This window comes from Botrytis byssoidea, assembly GCF_014898295.1.
Source record: "Botrytis byssoidea strain MUCL 94 chromosome Unknown BBYS_040, whole genome shotgun sequence".
Lineage (NCBI taxonomy): Eukaryota > Fungi > Ascomycota > Leotiomycetes > Helotiales > Sclerotiniaceae > Botrytis > Botrytis byssoidea.
In genome coordinates, this window is record NW_024065881.1 from 22,746 (window position 1) to 49,476 (window position 26,731).

Here is a 26,731-nt window from a genome sequence, read left to right on the forward strand (position 1 = left end):
AAAAATTATTCTTTTCAATTTCAAAATAGAATTTATATTATTATTGGAAATAGAATAAATATATATATATTATTAATAATATTATAATAATCTTTAAAATAAAATTAGAAATTATAATTCTTTGTAATTCAATCTAATATTAATATATTATGAGAAATAGATTAAATAATAATATTGAAGAATTCAAATATTAGGAAATAATATATAATTTTATAATAAATATAATTAATTTTTTTAATATTTTTTTGAAACCTTTTAATTAATTTTTGTATAAAAAGATTTACTATAATTATATATAAAAATATACTAAATTACTTCTAAGTATGTATATATTAAATTGCTTTTAAATAATTTTTTTAATAAAAAGCTTTTTTGTTTTTAAAAAGTCTTTTTATATAATTATAAGATTATTAAAGATTCTATTTAAATATTCTTTTATCAATTTTATTATTTATTATTATTTAATTAATTTCAATATATATTAGGGAATCTTATTAATAAGATATTTTGAAGTATATATTATAACAATAATAATTACTAATATAATATATTAATTATACTTATAATATCTTTCAAATATTATAGATATTATAATTATAATAATATTATTTTTGAATAAAATGAAAATTGAAAATAGTATTAGAAATAATAATAATATTGCTATATAATATTATATAATAAATTATAATCTATATATTAAGGATATATATTAAATATAAAAAGCAATATAGAAAATAATAAAAAGAAAGGAAATTATATATGTAAAGAGTCTATTATATAACAAATTAGTCCACTTTTCATTTTGATAATATATTTAAGAATACAAATGAAAATATATACTTCTTTTGCATTTTCAAATTGATTCAAATGAAATAGTTCTAAAGTATATACTTTGACTTACAAAGTATAAAGAAATTTATATACATTTTTTTATATATAACGCATTGCGTACGCGAGCCTCGAGCTAAACGGGCCCTAAAGCTTTTTAAACCCCTTGTTTTCTTTTTTGCTATTAAAATTCAATAACAAATGAGTTATAAAAAATTTCAACTCGATTTATTATTAATAATAAATATATTAATAAAAATAGATATATTATTATTAATAAATATATTCTTAATATTATAATGTAAGAGTTGTGGCCTCAGCTTATCGCATAACACCTTATTTCGTGATAAAATCCCTACAAAAAAACTGTTTTTCCATATAAATTAATTTCTTTAATTATTTGATTAAATATTGAATTATTGATTTGAAAATTTGATATAAAAAAGATATTAGTATTTTGGATTTAAAAAAATGAATGAAATATTTTTAATAATTTTTTTTGGAAAAGTTGTTGACTTTTAAAATTGAAATTTTTCGAAAAATATTATATATAACACTTTTGTCATACAAAAAAATCGATTTTTTGGAAATTTTTGAAAGTTTTGATTTCAAAGATTTATAATTTCTTCAAAAAAATTATTAAAAATATTCCACTCATTTTTTTAAATTATTTCATTAAATCACTATTCTAAATATCTATTCAAAAAATTTATTTCATTTTTTGATTGAAATAATATATAATTCAAAAGTTGAAGAAATGAGGGTTTTTGGTGTGTTTTCGCTTAGTATACGATAAGCTGAGGCTACAACTCTTATATGTAGGAAGTTTATATAGGAATTTATATTAAATCTCTATTCATCTCGAATATTCATTTTGCTATTATAGGGATAGTAGCAAACACAAGTTTGTAGTCATCGAAGACATAATATTTGTATAGTTGATTCGGAGAAGTCCGACTTTGATTTGATTGATTGTTTAGACTCCATCGTCTGTTATTTCAACTGTATTATAATTCTCGAAATTTTTTTAATAACTGGAAAAAAGTCACTAATCTTATTATAGTGATAAGCTGGTATAGTATATATATAATTATTGTTATTATAGTATTTATCGGAATCGATGATAAGGATAAAAAAGCTCTAACGAAACAAGCAATATATTAAGATCAGTAGATCTACTATTAATAAACAAAAATGTCGAATATTACTATCAATTTCGATCTTCGGGATAGATCTGAAGCACAGTATGTAATTTCGTGAAAATTAAAATAAAGAAATAATAAAAGATTATAATAATTAGATAATAAAAACCTATTTTAATAAAAATTAATTAAAAAAGTAACAATTGGGCTTTCTATTCAAACTTAGTATACTATTCAGGAAGATTATTAAATTCATAATACTGAGGTCGTGGAACGAGTATTGCTACTCTGTAATCGTAATATATTATTCTTCTCTTCATCGTCTTATCAAGAAAGACTACAAACAGTATGAAAACATTCGTCCCATTCCGTATCTCTTCTAAGCATCCCGAATGAGTCTATCTCGTAGTCTAGAAAGCATTTAGTGAGAAATTAAACTAAGAGGATAGTTAAAAAGATAATTATAAGAGTTTATATCATTACTCAACGTATACTAAGCAATTTTACAACAAAAATAATGATATTTTAAACTTTTAAATTCCTCTCTTTTTCTTTCAAAATTACTCAAATTAAAGAAAAACTTTAATTTTCTATTGATAATTAGTTAAAATATTTTAAAAAATCTATTATTTATTTTTAGCGATTTTATTTGATAGAATATAAGTCATTTGAAAGAGGATGTTTTGAAAATGTCTAACAAAATCGTATATATTTTATATAGGGAAAACGTTACAAGTTGATAATTTCTAAAAATTTCAATCTTAAAGCTTTATTATTTAATTATAAAAATGACGAAAATATTTAAACCGCCTTTTCTTTTTGAATTATAATTAAATATTATTATAATGTGTTTTATTAGTATACAGATTATATTAGTATATAGATTATTTCGAAAATTATCTAAATCAAGTTTCTTAAAATATTAACATTTTAATAAGTAACTATTATTTTCTATAAAAAAAAGGAAATTGTTATGATTTTTGTTATCAAAAAATTATTTTTATAATAAATAATCTATAAAATCGAATTTCTTAAAATTAATTAGATTTTTAAGTTTTTTATATATTTAAATATTTTGTATCAAGTTTTTAGGAAATTATATTTATAAATAAAAAAAGTGTATGATTATATATAAACAAATTTTGTATGTAAAATAAGTGATTTATATATTAATATAATCTATACACTGATAAAACACATTATAAAATTTGAATAATCTTTCTTTATGAATTAAAAAGTTATATAATATCGTTGTTTATAGAGGAAAACAGCTTTTTTATAGTGATTTTATTACGAAATCACTTAGTATATAGTAATTAATAACTCGAAATATTACTATACTACTAATATGAAGTCTTTTTATAGCTTTGAGAGATAAAATTACGAAGAATATACTTTTTGATATAACTAGAATTATAAATTAATAGTTAACATAAGTAATATTACGATATATACGTGATCGCGTTTGATCGAGCTAAGTATAGTATTAAGCTTCAAGCCAATCGTATATATAGCTTTGTAATATATTTTTTCTAGTTTTTTAGCTTTTAATTCTAAGATTAATCTTTAAATATTTATTAGATCCATTATATTGCTAAGAGCTTTTTTAAATAAAAAATAAAATAATATTTGTATATATTTATAAATAAAACTTATATATATATTCCACTTATTTCTATCTAAATACATTACTTATATTCTTTTATTTATATACAAATTTTCTTAATATTGATTAAAAATATTATTTCTTTTTTTATTCTTAATTTCTAAGTTATAAATTATAATTCAACAAATCTTATAACGTAGTTTAACACTAGGCCGCTAATATTATTAAATTACTATTTCAAAAATATATCAAAACTAAGTCTTTTTTTAATATTCATATCTTAATAATCAATTATTATTTTTAGAAATAAAAAGAATATTAAATAATAATAAGAAATTGCTTATTGAAAAATCTGATTTTTATATTAATATTTTTAATATATTTTAAAAAAAGCCAAAATTGTTACGATTTTCGTTACAAAAAAATTGTTTTAATAATAATTCTTATATTAAATCAAATTTCCAATAAATAATCAGATTTTTATAATATTTATATAATTAAATCTTATAGTTTCAAATTTTATAGAATTATATTCAAAAAGAAAGAAAGTGTACAGTTATATATAAACGTTTTTAATATATAAAAATAAATAATGACCTAGTGATATTAACAACTCAGTGTTAAACCACGTTAATTATAAAATTTTGTGGTAAAACGATTTATCAATGAAATAAAATTTTGTTTTTATGTTTTTTAATTTTTGAATATTTTTTATGTATTTATATATCTTTTTGATTGAAATTCTTTTTTTCTAATTTTAAAAAACTTAATAATAACTTTTAAAAATTTGATATATAATTATTTTTTATTTAAATGAAATTATAAATAGATGATATTATGATTAGTAACTCTATAATTCAATTTTATAATATTTATTTCAATCTCGAATTTTATATACAAATTATAATATTATTTTAACTTTTTTCTTTTAATCAAAATATTCTTTTAAATTATATAATAATTTTGAACTAATTTATATATATCTATAATAATTCAAGTAAAATTTAAAAAGTTGAAGATAAACTATTTAATTTCAAATAAAAAACTGATTTTTTATATATTTATATTATAAAATTCGAAAGGATTTTTTATAAAGTCAAAAGTCAAAATTAATTTAATTTGAATAAAATCTCAAATTTTTGTAATAGATTCAATACTACTCTTAGAAATTGTTTTTTTTTTTAATAATTTACTTTATTCTACTTTTATCCCGATTGTGTTTAAATTATATAATAATTAGTTGTGTATACAATAAATAGATTTTCTATATCATTTTATTTTAATAAATCTAAAGTTTTATATATATTATTAAATCTATTCCATTTTTGAAATTATAATTTAATAAATATTAATAATTTTAATATCATTAATACCTTTGATTCTTTTAATATTTCAATAAACAAAAATTAATTATATCCCGATTTTATTCTATTCTTATATACCCGAATTTTTTATTATTAAAAGAATTCTTTTATATAAGTAAAACAAATATATTTAATACAAAAATAATTTCTATTAAATAAAAGTCTATTCATTTAATTTATATCAAAATATTCGAAATGAAAAAGAATTTGTTTCAACTATAACAATTATTTTTATTAATATAAAAAATAATAATTATAATAATAATAATAATAATAATAATAAAAATCTAAATAAAATAAAATAATCAATAAGTAATATTTTAAAGATTATATAAAAGAAGTATAGAATATAATAGATATATATTTATTAATAATATTACAAAATTCAAAATAAGGTATTTTAAAATAAATGAGAAAAAAAAGATTAATAATTATTTTGTATTTAAATTATTTATTTAAAACAAGTTTGAGATCAATTTTTCAGAAAAAATGAATAATATTATAATATATATATAATCACATTCGATTAGATTAAGTATAATATTAAACTTCAAGTTGATCGTATACATAGCTTTATACTATACTCTTTTTAGCTTTATAGCTTTTAATTCTAAGGTTGATCTTTAAATGCTCGTTGGGTTTATTATAAGTAATATTTATAAGAACAATTAGATACATCAAATTTAGAGTACGTACGAATTTTTCTTTTTAATGATTTAATAAATAAATTTCAGATGAATTATCAGCTAAATAAGCGAAATAAATAAAAATTTAAGATCGAAAATTTTCGAATTTTATTAAGATTATTAAGATTATTTAATTAGTAATTAAAGTTTCTTAATGAAAATGAAAGTAGAGATTTTATTTGATTATTCAATAAGATGACTTGATTATTTGACTGACTAGCTCTTGAAACGAGCTGCTAGTAATTATAAGAGAAAATTGGAAAATAATTTATAGTTATTCTAGAAATAGTTTTCTTTATAAAGAAAATCGTAACAATTCTTACTTTTTATAAATATAATAGAAATTTTCCTTGAAAAACTAAATATTCTCATGAATTATTTTTTCTTATTAATAAACCTTTTTTCTTTTTTAAAAAAATAGTAGTTGATTATCAAAATTTAAGTACTAAGAAACGATTAATCTTAATGTATTACTCGTATAAAGTAGTCCGCTCGATGATAAATCACGTTATGTCTAACTTCAATATTAAGATTTATAAAAAACATTAAAGTTTTATTCTATAAATATGTTAGAGCTCATATAATCAATATGATAAGGAAAAGTTATTCAAACTAACTCTAATTAAAACTAATTTGCTGAACGTGATAGTAAGAGGGCCGCTTATGCGTTACAGCTTGCGGAAAGCCAAGCTGAGATCGGTCCTAACTGGGTACAAGACTCCTCTGAGGAACGGTTCCGGACAGCCACTAAGCTTTCCAGTACTATGATGCTCCTAAGCCTCAGGCTTCTCACGTGTTCAAAGTCACGTTCGTAATACCTTAATCGCCATCTGAAAGTAAAATAGAAAAACACCATTCGACCCTATGAGCATGCTACAATCAGTCCCAGTAATCCCTTTAAGAAAGCCTCTTCCGCAAGTACTCGTATCTAAGACTCCCGCGAATGCCTTGCCTGTCGTTCGACCTCTGATCTCTCTATATAAAATTTATTTTGTCTGTCATTATATACTTTTTTTATTTATCGATAGAGTTTAATTCTTTTATTCAAATATTATGATTCTCTATATAAATAACACAGATTTCTAATCAATAATCAGAAATTTTATTTTATATAGTGGTTATTATAAGAATAATGTTTTTTAATGAAAATCGTAACAATTTTCACTATTTTTGGAATATAAAAGAATTATTCATAGGTTTAGGGTTATTTATATTTTTATTTTTATTTCGTTTTTAAGAAATATTAATCAACTATTAAAATATAAATATTAGAGAAAAGATTAATTTTAATGTATTTTAAAGGAGTATACGTACTAATGAACCACGTTGTTATATCTCTTATTGAATATATCCATAATAAAATAGAATAAGATGAAATTATATAAAAGACTAAATCGATTCATTATACTATCATTTTATAAAATAAATGATTCTATAGGATTCGATTTAAATCGATCTTATTTATAAGTATAGAAACCATTAGAATTTCATTCTAGACTATATAAACCTATAATATTCTTTAAAAAAAACCTAGAAAAATTAAGCAAATTCAGTTCACTTAAGCTCTTTCTTATAATTTGACTTTAATTCAACTCTTATACTTTATTCGATTTAACCGTAAAGCTAAAGTAACAGTCTTCCACTAATACTAGAATACTAATATGTTTATGATTATTCTAGATGCTTATCTTCAAGATCTACATACATCCCTGCGTCGACTTTGACTTTCATTGGTGTAGCCAGTAGTATTACTTATCTCGTAGTACGGCTGTAAATACGATAGGGTGCGCTTTAAAAGGGTGCTATAAAATGCTATCGTATTGATCTTCGGTTATACACTCTCTAATGACAAAGTTTTCATTGATTGTTACAGCATATTATACACAGCAGCCGCACTATCCATTATTTGACCAGTATTCGGCGCTATCGCCAGTGAGTCTTCATCTATCACGTCATAAGACTTCAGGTCCTGCACCAATATCGAGTCCAGGTTGAACTCAGTCGGGTTTTCACTATCTGGGTCCACCGGCACCTGAAATCGCGCAATCAGAACGAGGAGATCGGAAAAACTGATCTGTAGCATAATCCAGAAGCGGAAGTTCTGGATCGATTCTAGAAAATTACACATTCATTCGTCAGCAAGCCAGCTCCTGATTTACCACGGTGCCTGCTGCATCATACATAAATGGCCATTTGGTTGGTCCTGCGGGGTGGGAGTGGGGGTGGGTAGACTCACGGAGCTGAGCACGTGCGATGGGCCAGTACTTCGAAAAATGCTCGAGAGATGCTGAGAGCAAGTCCAGATTATTCTCTAGCTGGACCTTCTTGTCGGCGCTGGTCGCAACGTGCATTGTTTGGAGAGCTAGGAGATAACACGTAGCCCAGATGATGGAGCACACGGTCGGCTCAGTGCGCGGATAGTAGGAGGGTTCCCAGTGCTGGAAGACGCCAACTATGTCTTCGCATTCTGCGATGCAGATCTGCCAGTCTTTCATTGCGGCTTTCTGGGATAGTTGGTCATAGAAGGAATGGGATTCATGGTCTAGGGTGGGAATATGGGCAGTAATTTGGACACTTTTGCAGGTATCATTAGACCATGCTATCGCCAATTATTATAATAAGAGGAAAGCTTACATATGGAAGTGTAGTAGTAATTCAAGCCTCTTGCAATGTGCGAATGGAGCCTCGTTGAGCACTAGATTACGAGATGGATGGAGGTACGAGGTTGACATGCCAAGTCGTATATGTGAGCACAAATTTCTGAATGCGAAGAGACGGTCTTGAATATGGCTGTTTGGGTTTAGTACCAGCCTTCTGCGGATCGTTGATACTTCTCGGAGCATGTATTCAAACATAACGTAAATATTTTGCCCGCCATTTGTGCCACTTGAACGAATGGCTTGCACCACCTGTTCCGCTCGACCGGACCCTGTGTTCAAAATTGCTCGAACCGATGGCGAAGTACTTCCAGCGGTGAATTCTTCCACTGGTGTAGAGACTAAGAACGTATACACGTTTTCAGGATCGATCGAGAATGGAGTTGATGCAATACAATTGGAATGGGTATCGAGCTTCGAAACAGACCACCAGATATAACGTCTCTCTTCTCGGTCTTCCTCAGACATCAACGTTTTATTACTTGGGCTATCGACTTTATGCAAACCATAAGCGCAAGCCAGCCGAGTAAGATTTCCTATTTGTTGCCACGCTTGCCGACCTTGGAAATGCGCATAACCATACAGGGCTCGCAGAACAGCTACTCGAACTTCAGCCAATGCTGCTGTTCGGGGACTACCGCTGGACCCATGATCAAGCATCATGTCCTGCCAGAAGTCTAAACGCGACAGTACAGATATACTTGGATCAGAGGAAAACGGCGCCGCTAATGCGAACATAGGAGCAAGGAGTTCCTTGGTTATTTTGCCGTTATGGTAATCTTCGTAAAAGGGGCGGGCTCGAAATAGCGGTACTATCGGCTGTAAATAGTCGAAATAGAGTGAGAGACTACGGATGCGTTGTTAGAAACAAGCACAGTACTGCATACGCGCTAAACTTGCAGATAAAGTTGCAACCCTGTCTGATGTAGATGGTTTCTTTTCGTGTATATCTCCAATGGAAGAGCGCTTGCGCCACAGGTTACGTCGTTATTGGTGATACCACCCAAGAGCGTTGTACTATTGTGCCACTGGTCCAGTGTGCTCTCCAGGGCAGGGATATATGATTCATTGTCCAAAAGGTCGGCGCGGAAACTGCATATATTGTTGTTGTTGTTCTCATAGTTCTTCTCAATTGTGCCCGGGGCTGGAGTGCGCTGGTCCAATTGCTCTTGCTGGGATTTCAGGACAGACTCGAGGTTTTCTATGCGCCACCGGTTAGATCAGCACATCGTCATGTCCTGCTTATAGCGGAGCTAGAAAAAATGGGAGAGCGACATACGAAGCTTCGAGATAAGAGTAGCGGTCGTTGTTGAGACGCGACCTTTGCGAGGGCCAGGCTTCTGTTTTCGGCTACTGTATGTACACTGCATACCATTCCTTATGCAAAACGAACATGATGGCCTGTCCAAATTGCCTAATGATATGTGAGACACCAATTCGGTCCGTCCGCAATTGATCCGCTATGACCGAATCCTTCGGACTGCTTACATTTTCTTCGCCTTCTGCAGGAGAGACAAATAGAATGAGGTTCGCGATCTTGTTGGCAGGCTCGGGGCAACTTACCTTTGACAGATGTCACATACACGATATGGAGCAGTTTCAGTGTCCAATGCCCCAGTAGAACTGGGTGACCTGCTATCAGTCATTGTAAGATCAGTAATGGCGGGTGCGAGCAAGGGTCTGGTTGTGAACGGTTCAGGTATTATAAGCAATCCAAAAGGCTGATCTATTCAACAATTCAACCTGATGCAAATGGTCAAAGCGAGTATGGTGAATGAGTGTAGGAGCTGTGAAAACACGAAGAAGCAACACTATGGGGCGATAAGGGTAGAAGAGGGTCCATTATATAGTCCCTCTGAAACCGGGTCTTCGGCACTCGGAATGTTCGAACTAACAGGGCTCGGGCGGGGAAACAATGATGCGGATATGATAGACTGACTTCACGTAGAAAAAAAAAGGAGCCCGGGATTAATCAGTATATAATGTTATGATAATTTTAATTTTAATCTAATACTTAATCATTTGCCTATTTATTTAATTTAAATCATATCTCCTTTTATTATAATGTTTATGTATATATTCAATTATTCCTTAATCAATTTCTTAACATTATAATCTACTAACGTGGTTTATCACCGGGTCGTCAATGTTACTAGATCGCTATTTTTTATACTATTCAATTACTTTAAATCTATATTATTCAATAACAATTAAATCAATTAATTGAAATTATTAAAAATCTAATAATCTAAAATCTATTCTATTATTTTAACAAATTTTTATATTATATTTTATCTTTCTGTATTTATTATAATATCAAATAAAAAATACTTTCTTATTAAAATCCTCCTTTTTTTGATGTTTATTATATTAAATTTGAATATCAATCTTTTATTGAAATAATATATCAAGAGTCTTTTATTTAATAAGTATATTTTTTGAATAAAATTAAGTTTTTTTATATATCGATATTTATTTAATACCTTATTTACTACCCAAAGTATACAATTTTTTATATTCAAAAGTGTATTCTTATAAGCTAATTTCTTTATATCTTTAGTTAGAACTAATATAATTTCAAATATAAATATAAAGAAATTTAATTAATAATAAATTATTCAAGATTTGATTAATATTAATTAAAAAAGAATTTTGATTGAATTATAAAAGATTTGAGAAATCCATTAATCTAAATTGAAAAAAAAGGGAATAGATATATAAATTCGAATATCTAATTTCAAAAAAATAGTTTTAGAATTAAATAATATTAAACCTACTCCTTAAAACCCTAATTTTATATTTTAAAAAATAATTGATTTTTAATATACAATTTTGAAAGTTATAAAGAATTCAATCTTCAAAATATAATTAATATATATTTTAATAATTTATTAATTTGAATATTATATAAATATTTTAGATTACTAAAATAATCAATATTAAATAATTAAATTAAATAACTTGAATACAATAATAAATATATATATATAATATTATTCTTTTTATAATATAATTAAAAAACTATAAATTCATAGCTTTCATATTTATCTAATACTAATATTTAATATTTACTCTTTTTTCGATTTAGAATATATTTATTAAAATATTTTAATTATTTTAAATCTGTTTTATTATTTATTCATCTATTAGAAATAAATTTAATAATCTAATTCATAAAAAAATCGATTTTGATATACTAATTAGAAAAATAAACCTATTCTTGAATTATTAAAAATAAGAATATAATTTCATCTTTTCGATTATTATATATAATCATTATAATCTATTCTCTATTATCTAATTATATTATCTTACTTTTATTATTTCATTTAATATTAATAATAATTATATTAATATATATAATCCCTATTATAAAGCTTATTTTATCAAAATTATAGAAATTACTATTAAGAATACTATATTTCATTCATATATTCAAAACCAATCAAAATTACTTTTCAATAAACTTAAAATCTTCATAAAAAACTCTTTGAAAATCATAAATATAATTAAAATATATCTTTAATTTTAAATAATACTTTACAAATCGATATACCCAAAACTTTTTAATATACTTTGTATCCCTTAATTTAAAAATATAATTTATTATATTTTTTATATTTTTAAATTTAAATAGAAATCCTTTTATATTTATATCAAATATATATTCAATAATTACTTTCTTTTCTATTTTTATAAAATTAAAATAATTTATTTGAATTTCTATTTGATTACTTCAATTATTGATTTTATTATATAATATAAATCGAAATATTATATAGATTTCTATAGTTTTAATAATTAATAGATTTTTAGATTTACAAATAACTTTAATAACTAAAATAATTTGAGTTTTTTTTAATAATATTTCTATAATAATTTATTGGAATATTGTATATTGAAATTAAAATAATTGAATAATATAAAAAATAGTGATTTAATAATATTAGCGATCCGGTGATTAACTACGTTATTAGAAATATATATAGAAACAGAAGTAGAATCTGAAACCAATTATATCAAAATTATTGAATAAAGAAAAAGAAAAGGAAATATATTTTCTATTATTAATTTATACTTGATTTTATATATCACTTTTAATTTATATTTATAATTAATATAAATGATTTTATAGATATTTGAATAAAACTTCTATTATTCAATAATAGTATAAATCCATAATATATTCAAAAAATCTAAAAACTTTTTATTTATAAATAATTCAATTCTAAAACTGAAATTATTTAAGTTTTTTTTAATCGACTTTTCGATTATTAATATAATATATCTATAATATAATAATTTATTTCTAATAATAAGGTATATACTTAATTATTAAATATATTACTGAAAATGGAAGTTTAATAAATATAATATAATTTCATTATATTTATAAATATAAATCTTCAAAATATATTATATACTTTTTAGCAAATCAAAAGGATTTCTTAGGATATTATAAATCAATTAGTAATAGCTAATATTATATAAGAAAATATAAAAGGAAAAAGCAATAAGAGAGTTTAAGAAAGAAATAGAAAATATTATAGAAATAAAAGAAAATATATATTTAAAAAAGATTATATAACTTTATTGAATTTTAGTAAAATTACTAAAACTGAATTTCATATTTATAAATTCTGTAGGAAAAAAGAATATTAGCAAAATATTTATTGAAAATATAATAAGATTAAAGAAGCCTTATATTTAAATAAAAAGATTAATAATAATAATTTTGCTTAAATAATCATAATAAATGAATATATTAACTTTCTTTATTCTCATATTGTGATATATATTGAAATTCAAAATAATATATGAATTCTTGATTTAAAAGCTTCTTATTACTTTACTAATTCTATTAAAAATCTTATTAATATTATATATTAAAATATATTATAAAAAGTTAAAATAGTGAATTATATATATATTATTAATAGTGTATATAAAATAATTATTATAAACAATCTTATATTAAGAGATATTTAGTATATTAAAGATTTTCGAAATAATTAATTTATTTTAATTGAAATACTTATTAAAACATATTAAAAAGTTATCTTTAAAAGAAATTCAATATCATATTAAAAGAATAATTAATTAGAAATAATTATAAAACATATCAATAGTAGTAAAGCTTATAACTTCTATTGGTTTCAGTCACGTAATGATATATATATATATTAGAATTATTCAAAATTTCTATCTATATAGTATACTCTATACTATATAATATAATAATAAAGCTTTCGATTAAAGAAAAAGTTGAAAGGAAGTAGTAATGAGAAAGAAGATCTTCTTTTTTTTAAGTTTTCGATTAAAGCTTTTTATTTATTATTGGTTCGAGTAGGATACGGAAGACGTAGTACCCACGTATTCGTAGGTCCTGTATGTCTAATTGTATTCTATCTAAAGAGCTAGCTATGTAGGAAAGTAGTAGGCCTTATATAGGTACTACTGAAAGAGCTAGTCTCTTTCGCATTCGCTTAATCCCTTTGATACAGTAGCCATTATATTGAAGTCATTCCTTTGAAGTGAATATTCTTGTTCATACATTTATCCTTTAGTTTTATATTTGCTTTTCTTTTTCTATTAGTTTTTATATTTATTTATCTTTTTCTTTCTCTTTCTCTAACTCTTATACTTATTCTTTTTCATTTGTTTTCTTTTCTATTCTAATATTCGAAGATCTTTAAATCCCTAAGACTTTTAAGGTTCTTATTTTCTTTCCTTTTATTAAAATTCAAAAATAAATAGGTTGCAAAAAGTGCTGATTCAATTTGTTATTAATGAATAAAGTATTTTATTATTAACGAATATATTATTAATTTGTAATATATATATATAAAATTTGTATGGGAATTTATATTGAATTTCTCTTCGTCTCGAATATTGATTCTGCCACCACAGGGTATTCCTTTTTATCTATATGAAAGTAAGGCCGACTCCTTTCAAGAAAAGAGAGATGAAAATGATTAATATGCATGGCCTGGTAGTATGTTTCTCGGGTTTCGGGTCCAATCAGATCTCTTATTCAAAGTGACGAATGAATAATTTGCATCGTTCCATCTTGGTATGTGCGATGACTTCTGCTGTTATATGTATTTCTTCATTCCTTTCTACTCGTCGTTTTTCCTACCCATACTACTCACCCGTCATCACGCATCATTCAAAGTGTTACCCTCTCACTCGTCTCAACTCATTATTCTAAATTTTTCACTTCTCCCGAAACTCATACTTGCCACCAATTCCAGTTCGACCCGGACATGCAAAATCACACCTGCAGATACCTCATGGCCTTCCTCCGCCGATTGACAGCACTTAACACATCTATCTCCGGAACCCTCATCAAGACTCTTCCGCCGGCCTCTTCTTGCTACACTGGAAACCCTTTTGACTCAACTCAAAATTGTTCTTCAGTCCAAAATAATTGGGCTCTGGCCTCATCGCAAGCCAATACACCAGAAGGGATCGATTATCCTATCTATGCCAATAACTCCTGGCTTCCTACCGATGTACCGAGGTATCAAGCTGGTAAAGACTGTGAGATAGGTGGTCCTCCGATTTATGTTGTCAATGCCACTACCGAGGATCAAATTGCTACAGCGATGGAATGGGCTACGGAAAGCAGTGTAGACAGTAGTATACTATAGTGAAACTGTGATGCATATTAGCATATTGATATTACAACTAGTACGTTTAGAAAGGAGATTATACTACTCTTATAAATATTTATATATATAAAGAATATTAGCAATATACTGAAATACAGGAATTCATTATAATATTTTCATTACTATCTAAATTAAACAATAAAACTCCATTCCTTATTTCAATCTAATCTAAATAAAAATGAAAATATTATAATGAATTCCGGTATTTTAATATATTATTAGTAGAATTGAATAAACAAATAATATTGAATATCTTTAGTGATATTAAATTCTTTATTATATACATATATATTTCAAAAATATATATATATATATATATTATTAAACTAACCTGTATATGGATTATGGGAGATACTATTGTCTATACTGATGGAAAGAGATATTCGAATTATAATCAAAGAAACTGGCCACGATCTAAATGGAAGGTCTGATTCTCCCATCTCCCGATTTATCCAATGTTACAAGAAAGTAAACAGCAAGTAAAAAATAAAGACAATATCTAACCTTTATTTAAACTTGCAGATCAAGCGGCGCCAACTCCCTCTCAATATGGACCCACGACTTCCTCAAACGGGAATTTAATACTTCTTGGACCATACCCGGCTCCAATTCTACAGCAGACGTCCTGATTGCCGGGAGTTGAAACAATCTAGAACTTATTTACACAGTCGCCTATGAGGCTGGAAAGTCGATCGGAGGAGGTGATGCCATAACTGTCGGCCCAGGATGATATCTCCAATGAGGTGGCCACGGCCCTCTCTCAAGCCAATACGGACTTGGTGCCGATCAAATCCACCAAGCTACTGTTATTACAGCCTCGGGCGAAATTTTGACGGCGAACGCGGACCAGAATCCTGACCTTCTCTGGGCCACCCGAGGAGGCGGTCCTGGTACATGTGGCGTCGTGACTGAATTCGTTCTACAAGCATATCCTGCAATCTCTTCTTTTGTAGCTGTAAATCTCGAGGTGATTCCTCTCGGCTCTGAAAACGATACTACCACTACAACAGTGTAGGCAATAGTATTTCCCGTATTTCGTATATAGGCTAGTTTAGTAATGCATATCGATTTTTTCGAAATATATATATATATAATATTGAATTCAATACTACTAAAGATGTTCAATATTATTTAAACTTTCGATATTATTAGTAATATACTGAAATATTGGAATTTAATGTAAAATATATATTCCTATTTATGTTAGATTATAAAATACTATCTTTTATTCCAAATCGAGTTAAGATCCCTTATTTCTAGTCTAATTTGGTATAGAATGGATAGTTTATATTGGATCCCAGTATTTCAGTATATTACTAGTATTCTTTAGATATATACAAGAGTAATATAACCTCCTTTCTAAATATACTAACTGTAATATCAATATACTAATACGCACCACAGTTTTATTGTAGTATACTATTGCCTACACTGCACTGCAATAGCAGCTTGGAATGCTCTGGCAATCTTATTCCAAAGTATCCCAGACCTAATGGACACTGGTATCGCAGGCGCAATGACTGCCGCTACTGGCTGTTCAGCGAGAGCTCTTTCCGGCTTAAGATCCGCACCCCCTGGTGTTTACTTCTCACAAGCATTCTACGGATACAAAATCAGTACCCCTGAAATGGCCACTGTCATCTTCCCTTTAATTGAGAAAATGAAGGATATTTCTGATGGATCACTCTCTCTTAATTACACAGTCACAGATGTATACCCTACTTATCTCGACATTTTCTATGCTGGTGACCCTGGCGAAGATCCAGCTGGACAAGTTCCTCTTCTTTCTACTCATTTACTTGGGCGCGCGCAACTCTCTGATGTCTCAATGGAAAAAGTAGCTGCATATCTACAACGCGCGCTAGCAAGCCAGGGTGGGGGGTGGATCTCACATGATAATTGGCTTACAAGTAGGACCTGGCCCGGCTAATGTTCCGAAAGAAATGCGTGGTTCGCTGAACCCGATTTGGAGAGAGATATATTTACATGTTATCATATTCGGTGCAACGATGAATGACACTTTGACACCCAAGAATCGCTTTCTCAGGCGGCAGAATGGATGGAACAGAATACTGAAGCGTTATGGAGACAATGGGCACCGGATATGGGTGCATATATCAATGAGGGTAATCCTTTTAACACTGAGTGAAAACACGATTTTTTGGCACAAACTACGATCAATTGGCGGAACTTAAGAAGAAGTATGATCCTACTGGGAGTTCGTATATATTGGCGGGTGTAAGTAGTGATGAGTGGGATGATGATCTTGATCCTGGGAAATTGTGTTGGGTTTGAGTTGTGAAAATCTATAATAAGTTCACTAAATCACTTATTAATATCTTACTAATTAAGAGATATCTTGATAACCAATATATGTATAATATGACTTTATATTATAAAACTATATTATCATATAGTTATATAATAATATCCCTTATCAAATTAATTTATAATGGAATAGAATGGAATGGAATCAAATGGAAGCATATAAAAGATTATTATTAAATTGATTAGATTTGATTGGTTGTAATTTCTTTTGATTATATGAATTGATTCTATAAGATTCGGTTTAAATTAATCTTATTTAAAAGCATAGAAAATACTAGAATCTCATTATAAACTATATAAACCTAGAATATTCTTTAAAGAAAATCTAGAAAAAGTAAGCAATTTCATCTTAAATAAGCCTAGCTCTTATAAATTAACTTCAATTCAACTCTTATATAAATATTTGATTCGTCCCTAAAGCCTAAACTGACTAGATCTTCTACTATTATTATAATAATAATTATTCTTATTATTATTATAAAACGTTACCTCTAAGAGTCTTAGTATTAAAACCTACGAAAACAGTACTAAAGGGATAATAGAATTGAAGGGTAACTAAAGATAATAATAACCGAATAAATAAATAGTAATTAAAAGATAGATATCTATTTTTTGTTGATATTTATTCTATAGTAGGTATAGGATATATAGTGATTATAGATTAGCTAGTAAATATAGATTAGATAAGCAATAGCTTTATTAGATTATAAGAATAAAAATTATATAAAGAAAAGTCGATTTGAATCGATTCAATTAAAGTATAAAGATTTATATAAAGAAATGGATTTCATTATAATATAAAGCTTAATACTTAAGATAATCATTAGTTTTATATTATAATTATAATCTTATTAAATTTCTATTTGAAATCTAATCTAAACTATTTCAAAAGATTTCTAGACATTTTCATATAATTCTAAAGGCAGCTCCTATAATAATACTATTTTCTTATTTACTCTAAATACAAAGTATAGATATAGCTTCTCTTATTCTAGAGAAAGATAAAACGAGATATATTTGAAATAAAGAGAAACTCAAAATAAATCCCCATACAAATTTTTATTTAATATATTATAATACTAATAGTTTATTCGTTATTAATAATATTATTACTTTATTAATAATAGATTTAATCAAATTCTTTTATAATCTATTCATTATTAAGTTTTTTTAAAAGAAAAGAGAAAAAAGTTTCTGAAAAATCTTAAAGATTTTGAATAGAATTATAGAAAGGGTAAATAGAAAGATATATATATGAGAATTAAAAGAATAAAAGAAATAAGTATAGAAACTACGAGGAAAAGAAGTACGAGTATAGAAGCTATAAGATAGATATAAGATATTAGTTGAAAATATAAAAAGAGAATTATTCATTTTACATTTGATTTAATTTTTAATTAGAAATCTTATTATTATATTATAGAATATAGAATATATTAAATAAATAGGGTTAGGATTAGATTCTAATATAAATAGATTTTTCTATCTAAAAGTATTTATTTCAGATAAAATCTTTTAACGTAGTTTATTAGTGCGTGAACTATATCAATACGTGTATCATTTCAAAATATATCAAAATTAGGCCTTTTTTAATATTCTTATTTTAATAACTAATTATTATTTTAGAAAAAAAAAGAATATTAAATAATTATATAAGAATGGATTCTTAGAAATCTAGTTTTTATATAAATATTCCTATTAAATTTTAGAAAAAGTGAAAATTGTTACGATTTTCACTATAAAATAATTATTTCTATAATAACTACTTTATAAATTAAGTTTTTCTTATAATTAATTAGATTTTTATAATTTATATATAATTAAGTATTTTATGTTAAATTTTCAGAAATTTTAATTTATAATTAAAGAAAGTGCACGGTTATATACAGACGAATTTTGTATATAAAATAAGTAGTGCACGTACTGATATGGTGCACGCACTGATAAACTACGTTAGACAATTTTCGAAATTTTCGAATTAATCAGAGTTTATTACGTGATTGGAATCAATAGAGCACCAGGGGGTGCACGGACTCACGGGACAATGTGACAGGAAAGTACAATTTCATACCAAAATAAGTAATTTTGATAATTTCATTAAAATTTAATTTATTATAAAACTCTTTTGAAATTGAAATATATTGTTTTTTAAGTATAAAAAAATAATTGATTTAAAATTAATTTAAATAAATTGAGATTTGAACTCAAAAAATAAATAATATATTTTCTTATCAAATTTTTTAATAAGAAATTGTATATTTTTTTATAAAAATATCAATATTAGATTTTTCAATTCTGTTTTGAGATTATATATAATAATTATACTTTAGATTTATATTTCTGATTTTCAAATAAATTTATAGAAATTTTAAATCTTAATTGAATTATCAAAACAGCTCTTTTTGGTGTGAAATTATGCTTTCCCTCTTCAGTGTCCCGTGAGTCCGTGCACCCACTGGTGGAGGTTGTGAGCTTTACTACTACGCCACGCACGCAATCTATTCAAAAGATACAGTATCAGGGATCGGTTCCTGATCGCTTACTACTATATATATACCTATAATAGAATTTTATTAATTAGAATAAGTTTTATAAAATGCAAAGATTTAAATCAATCTTATAAATACTTTAAAAAGGATTCTTTGAAAACACAATCAAGATATAAAGATTTTATTGTAATTAATGAAGGGGTCATTTTGTTAGCCATAGATTCTACTATCAAAGGGTGTATAATCTGGATGTATCAGAACGTCACTTTTCTCAGAGAAGCCACGAGTCACCTTCGTTAATGCATGAAATTTACCTTTCAAAGTTATAAACTGATGTTCTCGGGACCGAAATATCAGATTTGCTGCGCGATAATTCACAAAGCGCGACCGGCATTCGGGATTGAATAATGAACAGGAGCTGAAATGCGGAGAGCAACCGCCTGATTTGACCGAGTCTTTGAGTTTTAGTGTGTTCGGATTGGCTAATGAGATCAGGTGAATAATGAAACCACGAAGATATTAACAATATGTAACTCTATACCTGAAGGCTGACCAAAATTTATGAATCTTTTGTCCCAGAATTGTATTTCACCTCCGTAACATCAGTCACATCAAGGAATTGTCAAGCTTTTCTCTAAGCGGTCGTCTATGCAGATACCAATAATCAAGCGTAAATCTTACTTATACAAGATCTAGAGGAGCTTGAGACCCCAATAACGGTCCAATGATGGTATCTTATCTCGAGATACCCGTATTTCGTGGTCTGACAGATCCTCTCAAGTGCAATAATTCATTCTCTTGGTCGAGTCTAGCAAGAAGAATCGAATTATCTATATAATGTATGCAGAATGTACATTTATTCTTGGAAACTTCTCGCCTTCTTTCCATTTACAAAATTTCAGCGAGGTTCAAGCAGAAACTTCTCTCGATCATGAAGCTCCTACACCAGGTCGTAGCTATGCTACCACTTGCTGCGGCAAGCATAGCTTCGACGTTCAGTTGCTCTATTCCAAATTTCCAGTCGTTTTTGGCTGCTAGTGAAACTGCTGGACAAGTATCATCTACAGTAGCTTACTTTAACGATTCCACATTTATTCTACCGAGTTTCAGCCGCCAAGTCCCAACTGGCATGCCTGCAAACTGTGCCGTTCATCTAAACATCACCACTGAAGTCAATACTCATTTCAGTTTCATTTTGATGTTACCTACCAAGTGGAACAGTAGATTCTTTGGAGCTGCCCAAAGTTGTCAGGGAATCAATACATCGATGTGGTAAGTTAATCTTGAGTCGTTCTTTCATACCTCGCTCTTCCTTTCTTCCAATTACTGGTGCATTCTAATAAATATTAGGCCACTGTTATAAGATATGGCTTTACAGCTGTAGGAGCTGATACTGGTCACCTTGACTCTGATATGAGTACTGTTCATGGGCTGAGAACCTTGAGTCTATCACCAACTGGGCATGGCGGGCAAACCATGAGATGATCGTGATTGGTAAGATGCTCACAGAAAAGTGGTATGGAAGTGCTTCCTTGTACAGCTACTACACCGGATGCTCAACAGAAGGTTGCTAATCTCTAAAGGAATTGGAAATGTTACAAGAAGATTATGACGGAGTTGCTGCTGGGTCGACGTCAATCAAACCTACGTTTTCAGTCATATCCTCTACAGGAGTGAAGAGACCTGGGCCAGTGGGGATATAGGAGATAGTAGCGCATCAAATTCCGCGAATCAATTGTGGTACATGCAAAACATTTTAGGACATACCAACTTTGCCGCCACCGATCTGTCTTACGAGACCGTCGAGTACGCCGATGCTACGAATTCTGGAAACTCATCAGCCAACAACTTCAATCTTCCGCCCTTCTATAATCGTGGTGGACAAATACTCAATTATCAAGGATTGGCTGACGGAACTGTTGCTCCTGGTGCCAATATGTATTTCCACGATCATGTTACAAGAACTTTGGCCCCGATGGGTATAGAAGTTGATGATTTCTACCGATTATTCTTAGTGCCTGGTCTGGTGTAGGTTTCTCCCCATTTCTACGTATTTTACTTGCAAGATACTTTTCTCCCACTTACAGACATTGCACTGGAATTCTTTCTACAATGAATGCTGGTACTTTGCATGCTCCAATCAGGCGGCTACATTGATTACCTCAGCCCACAGTACACCCGGCTATCCTGGTCCCCGCCATGATGTTCTTCTTGCTCTTATGACATGAGTTGAGAATGGTACTGCACCTTATAGTATCATCGCAACTAAGTTCAATGATGATTTGACGGTTGCAAACCAGCGTCCTATATTGGATTCCCCAACCAGGCAAAATACGATGGAACTGGCAATGTAGAGAGTTGTTCTTGTGAGTCGTTGTATTAAATGAGAAGATAAGCCAAATACAAGGTGGATTGTGAGTGAAAATTTTGAGCTTAATGAAGATATCGTGTGGCATGTGGGAAGTCATGCGGAAAGGATGTCGATTTTTTTTTTTTTTTTGAGAATATATAGAACAAAAATTGAGCTACATTTTTAATGCTCACTTTGACATACTTTGTAATGGCGAAAATTCAACATAAATGATGTGAACTGATCTCTCGACAAAGTATACGTGTTTCATCTTGGAATGTAAATAGTGGGGAAGTTACAGGGAAGCATTTAAATCATCATGGCCTCGACTAGAAATATTGACAAGGGAAGCCGAATAGGTATTGAAGGAAAAGAGAGTAGATAGACTTGAACTGAAGGGAACGGTCAGAAATGAGGCAGAAAAAAGATAAGAAATTAGAAGCTAGCTGCGGCAGAGAAATAGCGCTGAATCTAAATGGAGCCATAGAATGCTATGAAAGTTAAAGTAGTGAAGAAATACTCGAAAAGGTGAAGGTACGAAGCAAGACTGTAAGAACGGGGAATTGAAATGAATGGAAAATGATCTTTGGGACGATCGAAGAAGGCACTGTAGGGAATTAATTATCAGGTTGAACGACCCAACAATACTAGGTAGTTTTGACAGGAAAGGAAGCCGTCGGAACTAGTGTCACCAATATTCGATCTCTGTTACATCAAGAATAGTGATCAGATCTTAAGTTTGCCAAATAAACTGGAGTGCATGGGAAATTCCAGGTCCCATGTGATCTTGAATGAATTCCCTGCTAGGTAACGGTATCGTATCCTCTAATTTCCGTTTTGGTTTACTAAACCCAACGGTCTGTTTGCATTAAAATCCAAGTGACAGCGGGTGCTCCCCCGCATACACTATATACCGGTACCTTGAGTCCCTTTCTCGCCTTTTCCCAGTCAAGAGGTCCGTGGTACAATTGTTCTGGATCGTTCTGATCTCAACGAACGATTCGGTACAAGGTGCAAGGATCCCGGTGATATTATAAAATATAAAATGTACAGAGCCTGTGGCCGATTGATATAGTCTATTACACATCAAAAAAGATTTCCGGAAGACTGATTTTTCTACAAGACTAAGATTTTCTTGGTTCATCTTCGTCCTCAATTTACACGCCGAGGTCATCCTTGTTGTTTTGCTCATTTACTTACGCTGAAGAAGTTTCCTTTTGAAAGAAAGATAGAATCAAATGACATCTTAAAGCTTCTTCTCCGCAGGCGGCACGTTTATCGCAAATTGGGGGGCAATTGGGGTGGATATACCTAAGCTGAAGAAGTATCGGAAGTAGACTACCGAACCAGGGGTTGCCATCCGCTTGGAGATGTCAGGGGCAAAACATGCTAAGATTCGGAACTAGCAAGGCTTGACTTTCCAAGCTTAACAATCTGCAAAGTTCTAATCAACAATTCCCTCATTTCGATATCCACTTTCTCCGTCTCTTCAAACTCCTAATAGAATGACTTCGGCTTTAATTATCGATAAAATGCCAGAATGATGTGAAAGTTCCCTACTTTCTGGTCTACGCGATCGGTCAACAGGGAATAAATAATCTATAGCTGTGAGATATAAGATTCCGCATATGAGTCCGGCAAACGATCCAAGTATGGAATTCAAATTATAGAGTGCGTAGAGAGTTCTCAAGCTCCTTATCATTTCTGCTGCCATATAATTTTTGTAAGATGGATATTTAAACGCTAGCGACGATATCCTATTGAAGCTCACCGCCGAAAGTGGGACTGGGTAAATGCAATAAGATCGCAACCCAAGATCTCAAATTATTATGATCGCAACACTCATTCCTTGTTCAACCTCCACTACTTTCTGTACCAATCTGTTTTCCTTCTGCATGTATTTGTTCTGTGTTCGTGCAAGATCATTTAATTTCCGCGCTACAGACTCACAAGGAATCTTCACATCTAGTCATCGGCATCTGATCACTTCTCAAGTATCTCAGGATGTTGTTCAGACCAATCGCACTTTGTTTCGGGGCTGCAGCGGCCTTAAAGACCCCAGGGTATAGAAACTCCAGTACAGCTCTGACTACCATCAATTATGGTGCATTTGTGCCAACCGCAACTTACTCTGTCGCCCAACAACTAGGTTTTTTTGCGGCTTATGATTTGGATGTCGTTTACACTCAGGTTCCTAACTCTACATATGCTTATGCACAGACTCTCATCGGCGCTTTCGATATCCTGACCGGAACCATCGACAATGCCGTTAACTTGCGTTTGAACTCAGGCGAAGAACTTACAGTTCTAGGTCAATTAGACGAAGGTCCTGACTTGGTTCTTGCTTCCGTTCCAAATATCACATCTGTGAAAGATTTAAAAGGGAAGCCAATGATTGTCGATTCACCAGTTAGTGGATACGCATACCTACTACAAAAAGTGTTGAGCGAATATGGTCTATACTTATCCAATGGCGATTACTACTTCATGGTAAATTCTCTTTGCTCGTGTTTGTGAAATGTCAGCTAAAATTACGCATCTAGACCGTTGGAGGCACCCCTCTCAGATATGCCGACCTCGTCGCCGGCGCCCTTCCCAACGGAACAGAAGTGTACGCAACAATGCTCTTATATCCATTCACAGCCGAAGGAAAAGTTCTCGATGCCTCTGAGAAGCCCAACATTCTCGCAACCGTTAGCGAGTTTGTAAACCCTGTCTCTTCCTCTGCTTTCACCACCAGTCAAGCCGCACTCTCAGATCTTACTCAAGTCGATAAATTGACTCGATTTATTAGCGCTATGTACGCCGCCAATCTATATCTTCTCAACTCTACCAATCAAGCTTGCGCCACAAGTGCCATTGCAAATCAGCTGGGCGTCTCGGCCGAAGTCGCTGCGCTTGAATATACATCAGCAACATCATCGAGCTCGGGGGAAATAAGTGCTGGCAGTAACTTCACTGTTAGTGCTACAGGTCTTATCAATGTGATCGACGTTAGACAAGAGTTTGGCGGGTTCAGTAGCTTATCATCATCGTATGATTTTATGGATGCTATTGCTCCGGGAACTGGAAAATTGATTGATTACACCATTAGAGATGCGGCAGTTGCAGCGCTGAAGACGCAGCTTTTAAAAACCACTTGTTAAATTGGCAGAGACAGGTATTTCAGATATCAGAATCCTTAGAGATTGCGTTTTGTTAAAGATATAAGCGTAATACATCAAGTGCGTTGTTCATTCATCTTATAGACCCGTGTATTTAACCCTAGAAGCACTTCCGAGCTTCCGTGAAGTAAGGCTTGAGATAGTGTGTAGCTTAACATGGATGATATCTTTCCATGTCAGTATTTCATTGGTTATAGAATGAATTCCAAGGTGAAAATACCTTACAATTTGGGTTTCATCCTCGAAAATCATCAGTTCTCATTCAATGTCAATATAATAAGGTTTTCACCTTATCTTTGCTGCCCAATGATCGACAATCTCGGTTCCCGATTGTCTACTGAAGCAACCATCTCAAAAGTAAATGTAAATGAAAAGTACAAATTCCAAGTCTTAATCATGGGTAACTACGCAAGAAGAAACTGCGCACATTGAACCACGCCTGCCAGAGCCGCTCAAACCCCTTTTATTTCTATCAAGAATCCTTTTTCAATTTTTCAACATGCTTCTCCCAGCTGATTCCACCTCCTCGGTAATTCTCATTTAATAAACAATTTGTCGGGATAACCCCGCTTATAGTCCCTACCCTGCCATGTCTTATTCTTCAGCGGGCCCACCACTTAGTGCTAATTAGTCTGACACCTCCAAGCGAGCCTAAGAAGTTTATTTAACCAAGCTTTCCTCCATCGAGGGGAAATGCGAAGTTCTCGTTAGATCATTGAATTACCTGCTAGCAACGGTTCTTTCCTTAATAGTTTTCTTGGACGGGGAAGCATGGATATGGACAGGGGCAGATAGTAGATTGCTTAATGTCTTTCCTTGCAGGATCTCAATTGATTTTTTCCCCTTCCATTCAACCTCCACGACACTCCAAAGGTAGACAAATTTAATAAAGCTCAAGAGAGATAAGCGTGCTTCAGAATGCCGGCCCTAAGTTACTGATTTGGATTGAAAATACTGGGAGTAAGAGATCCCACTGTTGTAAAGAGGTTCGGAAGCATCGACTTGGCAAACAAGGAGTGCAAGCAAGCCTTGCGAGAACAGATCGAGCTCTGATCTTCAAGCGCAAATGACTGATTCGGATGACGCCCGAAGAAGGTTTTGAGATACTCCGTACACTTCGTGAAAGGTGATTTCTTGCCCCGGGCATGTTTGAGGAGGTAATGTGGATATGAATGTGCGTAGAAATCATTATGCAGGTACTCATATAGGTAGGTGCTTGCAGTAGTCTGTAAAGTGACACACTGGACCTCTTTAGTGAATGTTCGAGCTGCTTGTTCGTAATCATCAAGCTTTCCTTTCTCTTCTGCCCACTTTTTAATGTGAAAGTTCGTAGCAGATTTTCGAACGCAGGAGGGATAGATAGACAGTGCTTTTAGGTGCTGCACTGTGAATTTCAAAACGCGCAGACTATCTTTCGCATATTCGTCTATCATTGCCCTCTCT

The 26,731-nt window shown here is 30.0% G+C and overlaps 4 protein-coding genes across 4 annotated transcripts; 3 read left to right on the forward strand and 1 right to left on the reverse strand.

Annotated features, from left to right (window-relative positions):
- Positions 1-7,493: 7,493 nt before the first annotated feature.
- On the reverse strand, positions 7,494-9,929 carry EAE97_011653 (uncharacterized protein; the record flags this gene model as incomplete). Its single annotated transcript, XM_038882168.1, has 7 exons — positions 7,494-7,658; positions 7,786-8,200; positions 8,261-9,130; positions 9,184-9,484; positions 9,563-9,697; positions 9,772-9,785; positions 9,847-9,929. 7 exons carry the CDS (start codon positions 9,927-9,929, stop codon positions 7,494-7,496), a joined length of 1,983 nt encoding a protein of 660 aa, XP_038726916.1.
- A 4,647-nt stretch (positions 9,930-14,576) lies between these two features.
- Positions 14,577-16,887, forward strand: EAE97_011654 (uncharacterized protein; the record flags this gene model as incomplete). Its single annotated transcript, XM_038882169.1, has 3 exons — positions 14,577-14,925; positions 15,773-15,968; positions 16,362-16,887. The coding sequence occupies 3 exons, from the start codon at positions 14,577-14,579 to the stop codon at positions 16,885-16,887; spliced, it is 1,071 nt and encodes a 356-aa protein (XP_038726917.1).
- Positions 16,888-20,705: 3,818 nt separating this feature from the next.
- On the forward strand, positions 20,706-22,002 carry EAE97_011655 (uncharacterized protein; the record flags this gene model as incomplete). Its single annotated transcript, XM_038882170.1, has 3 exons — positions 20,706-21,046; positions 21,446-21,800; positions 21,862-22,002. 3 exons carry the CDS (start codon positions 20,706-20,708, stop codon positions 22,000-22,002), a joined length of 837 nt encoding a protein of 278 aa, XP_038726918.1.
- Positions 22,003-24,128: 2,126 nt separating this feature from the next.
- Positions 24,129-25,270, forward strand: EAE97_011656 (uncharacterized protein; the record flags this gene model as incomplete). The annotated part of the gene is made up of 2 exons (XM_038882171.1): positions 24,129-24,614; positions 24,668-25,270. 2 exons carry the CDS (start codon positions 24,129-24,131, stop codon positions 25,268-25,270), a joined length of 1,089 nt encoding a protein of 362 aa, XP_038726919.1.
- Positions 25,271-26,731: the final 1,461 nt, after the last annotated feature.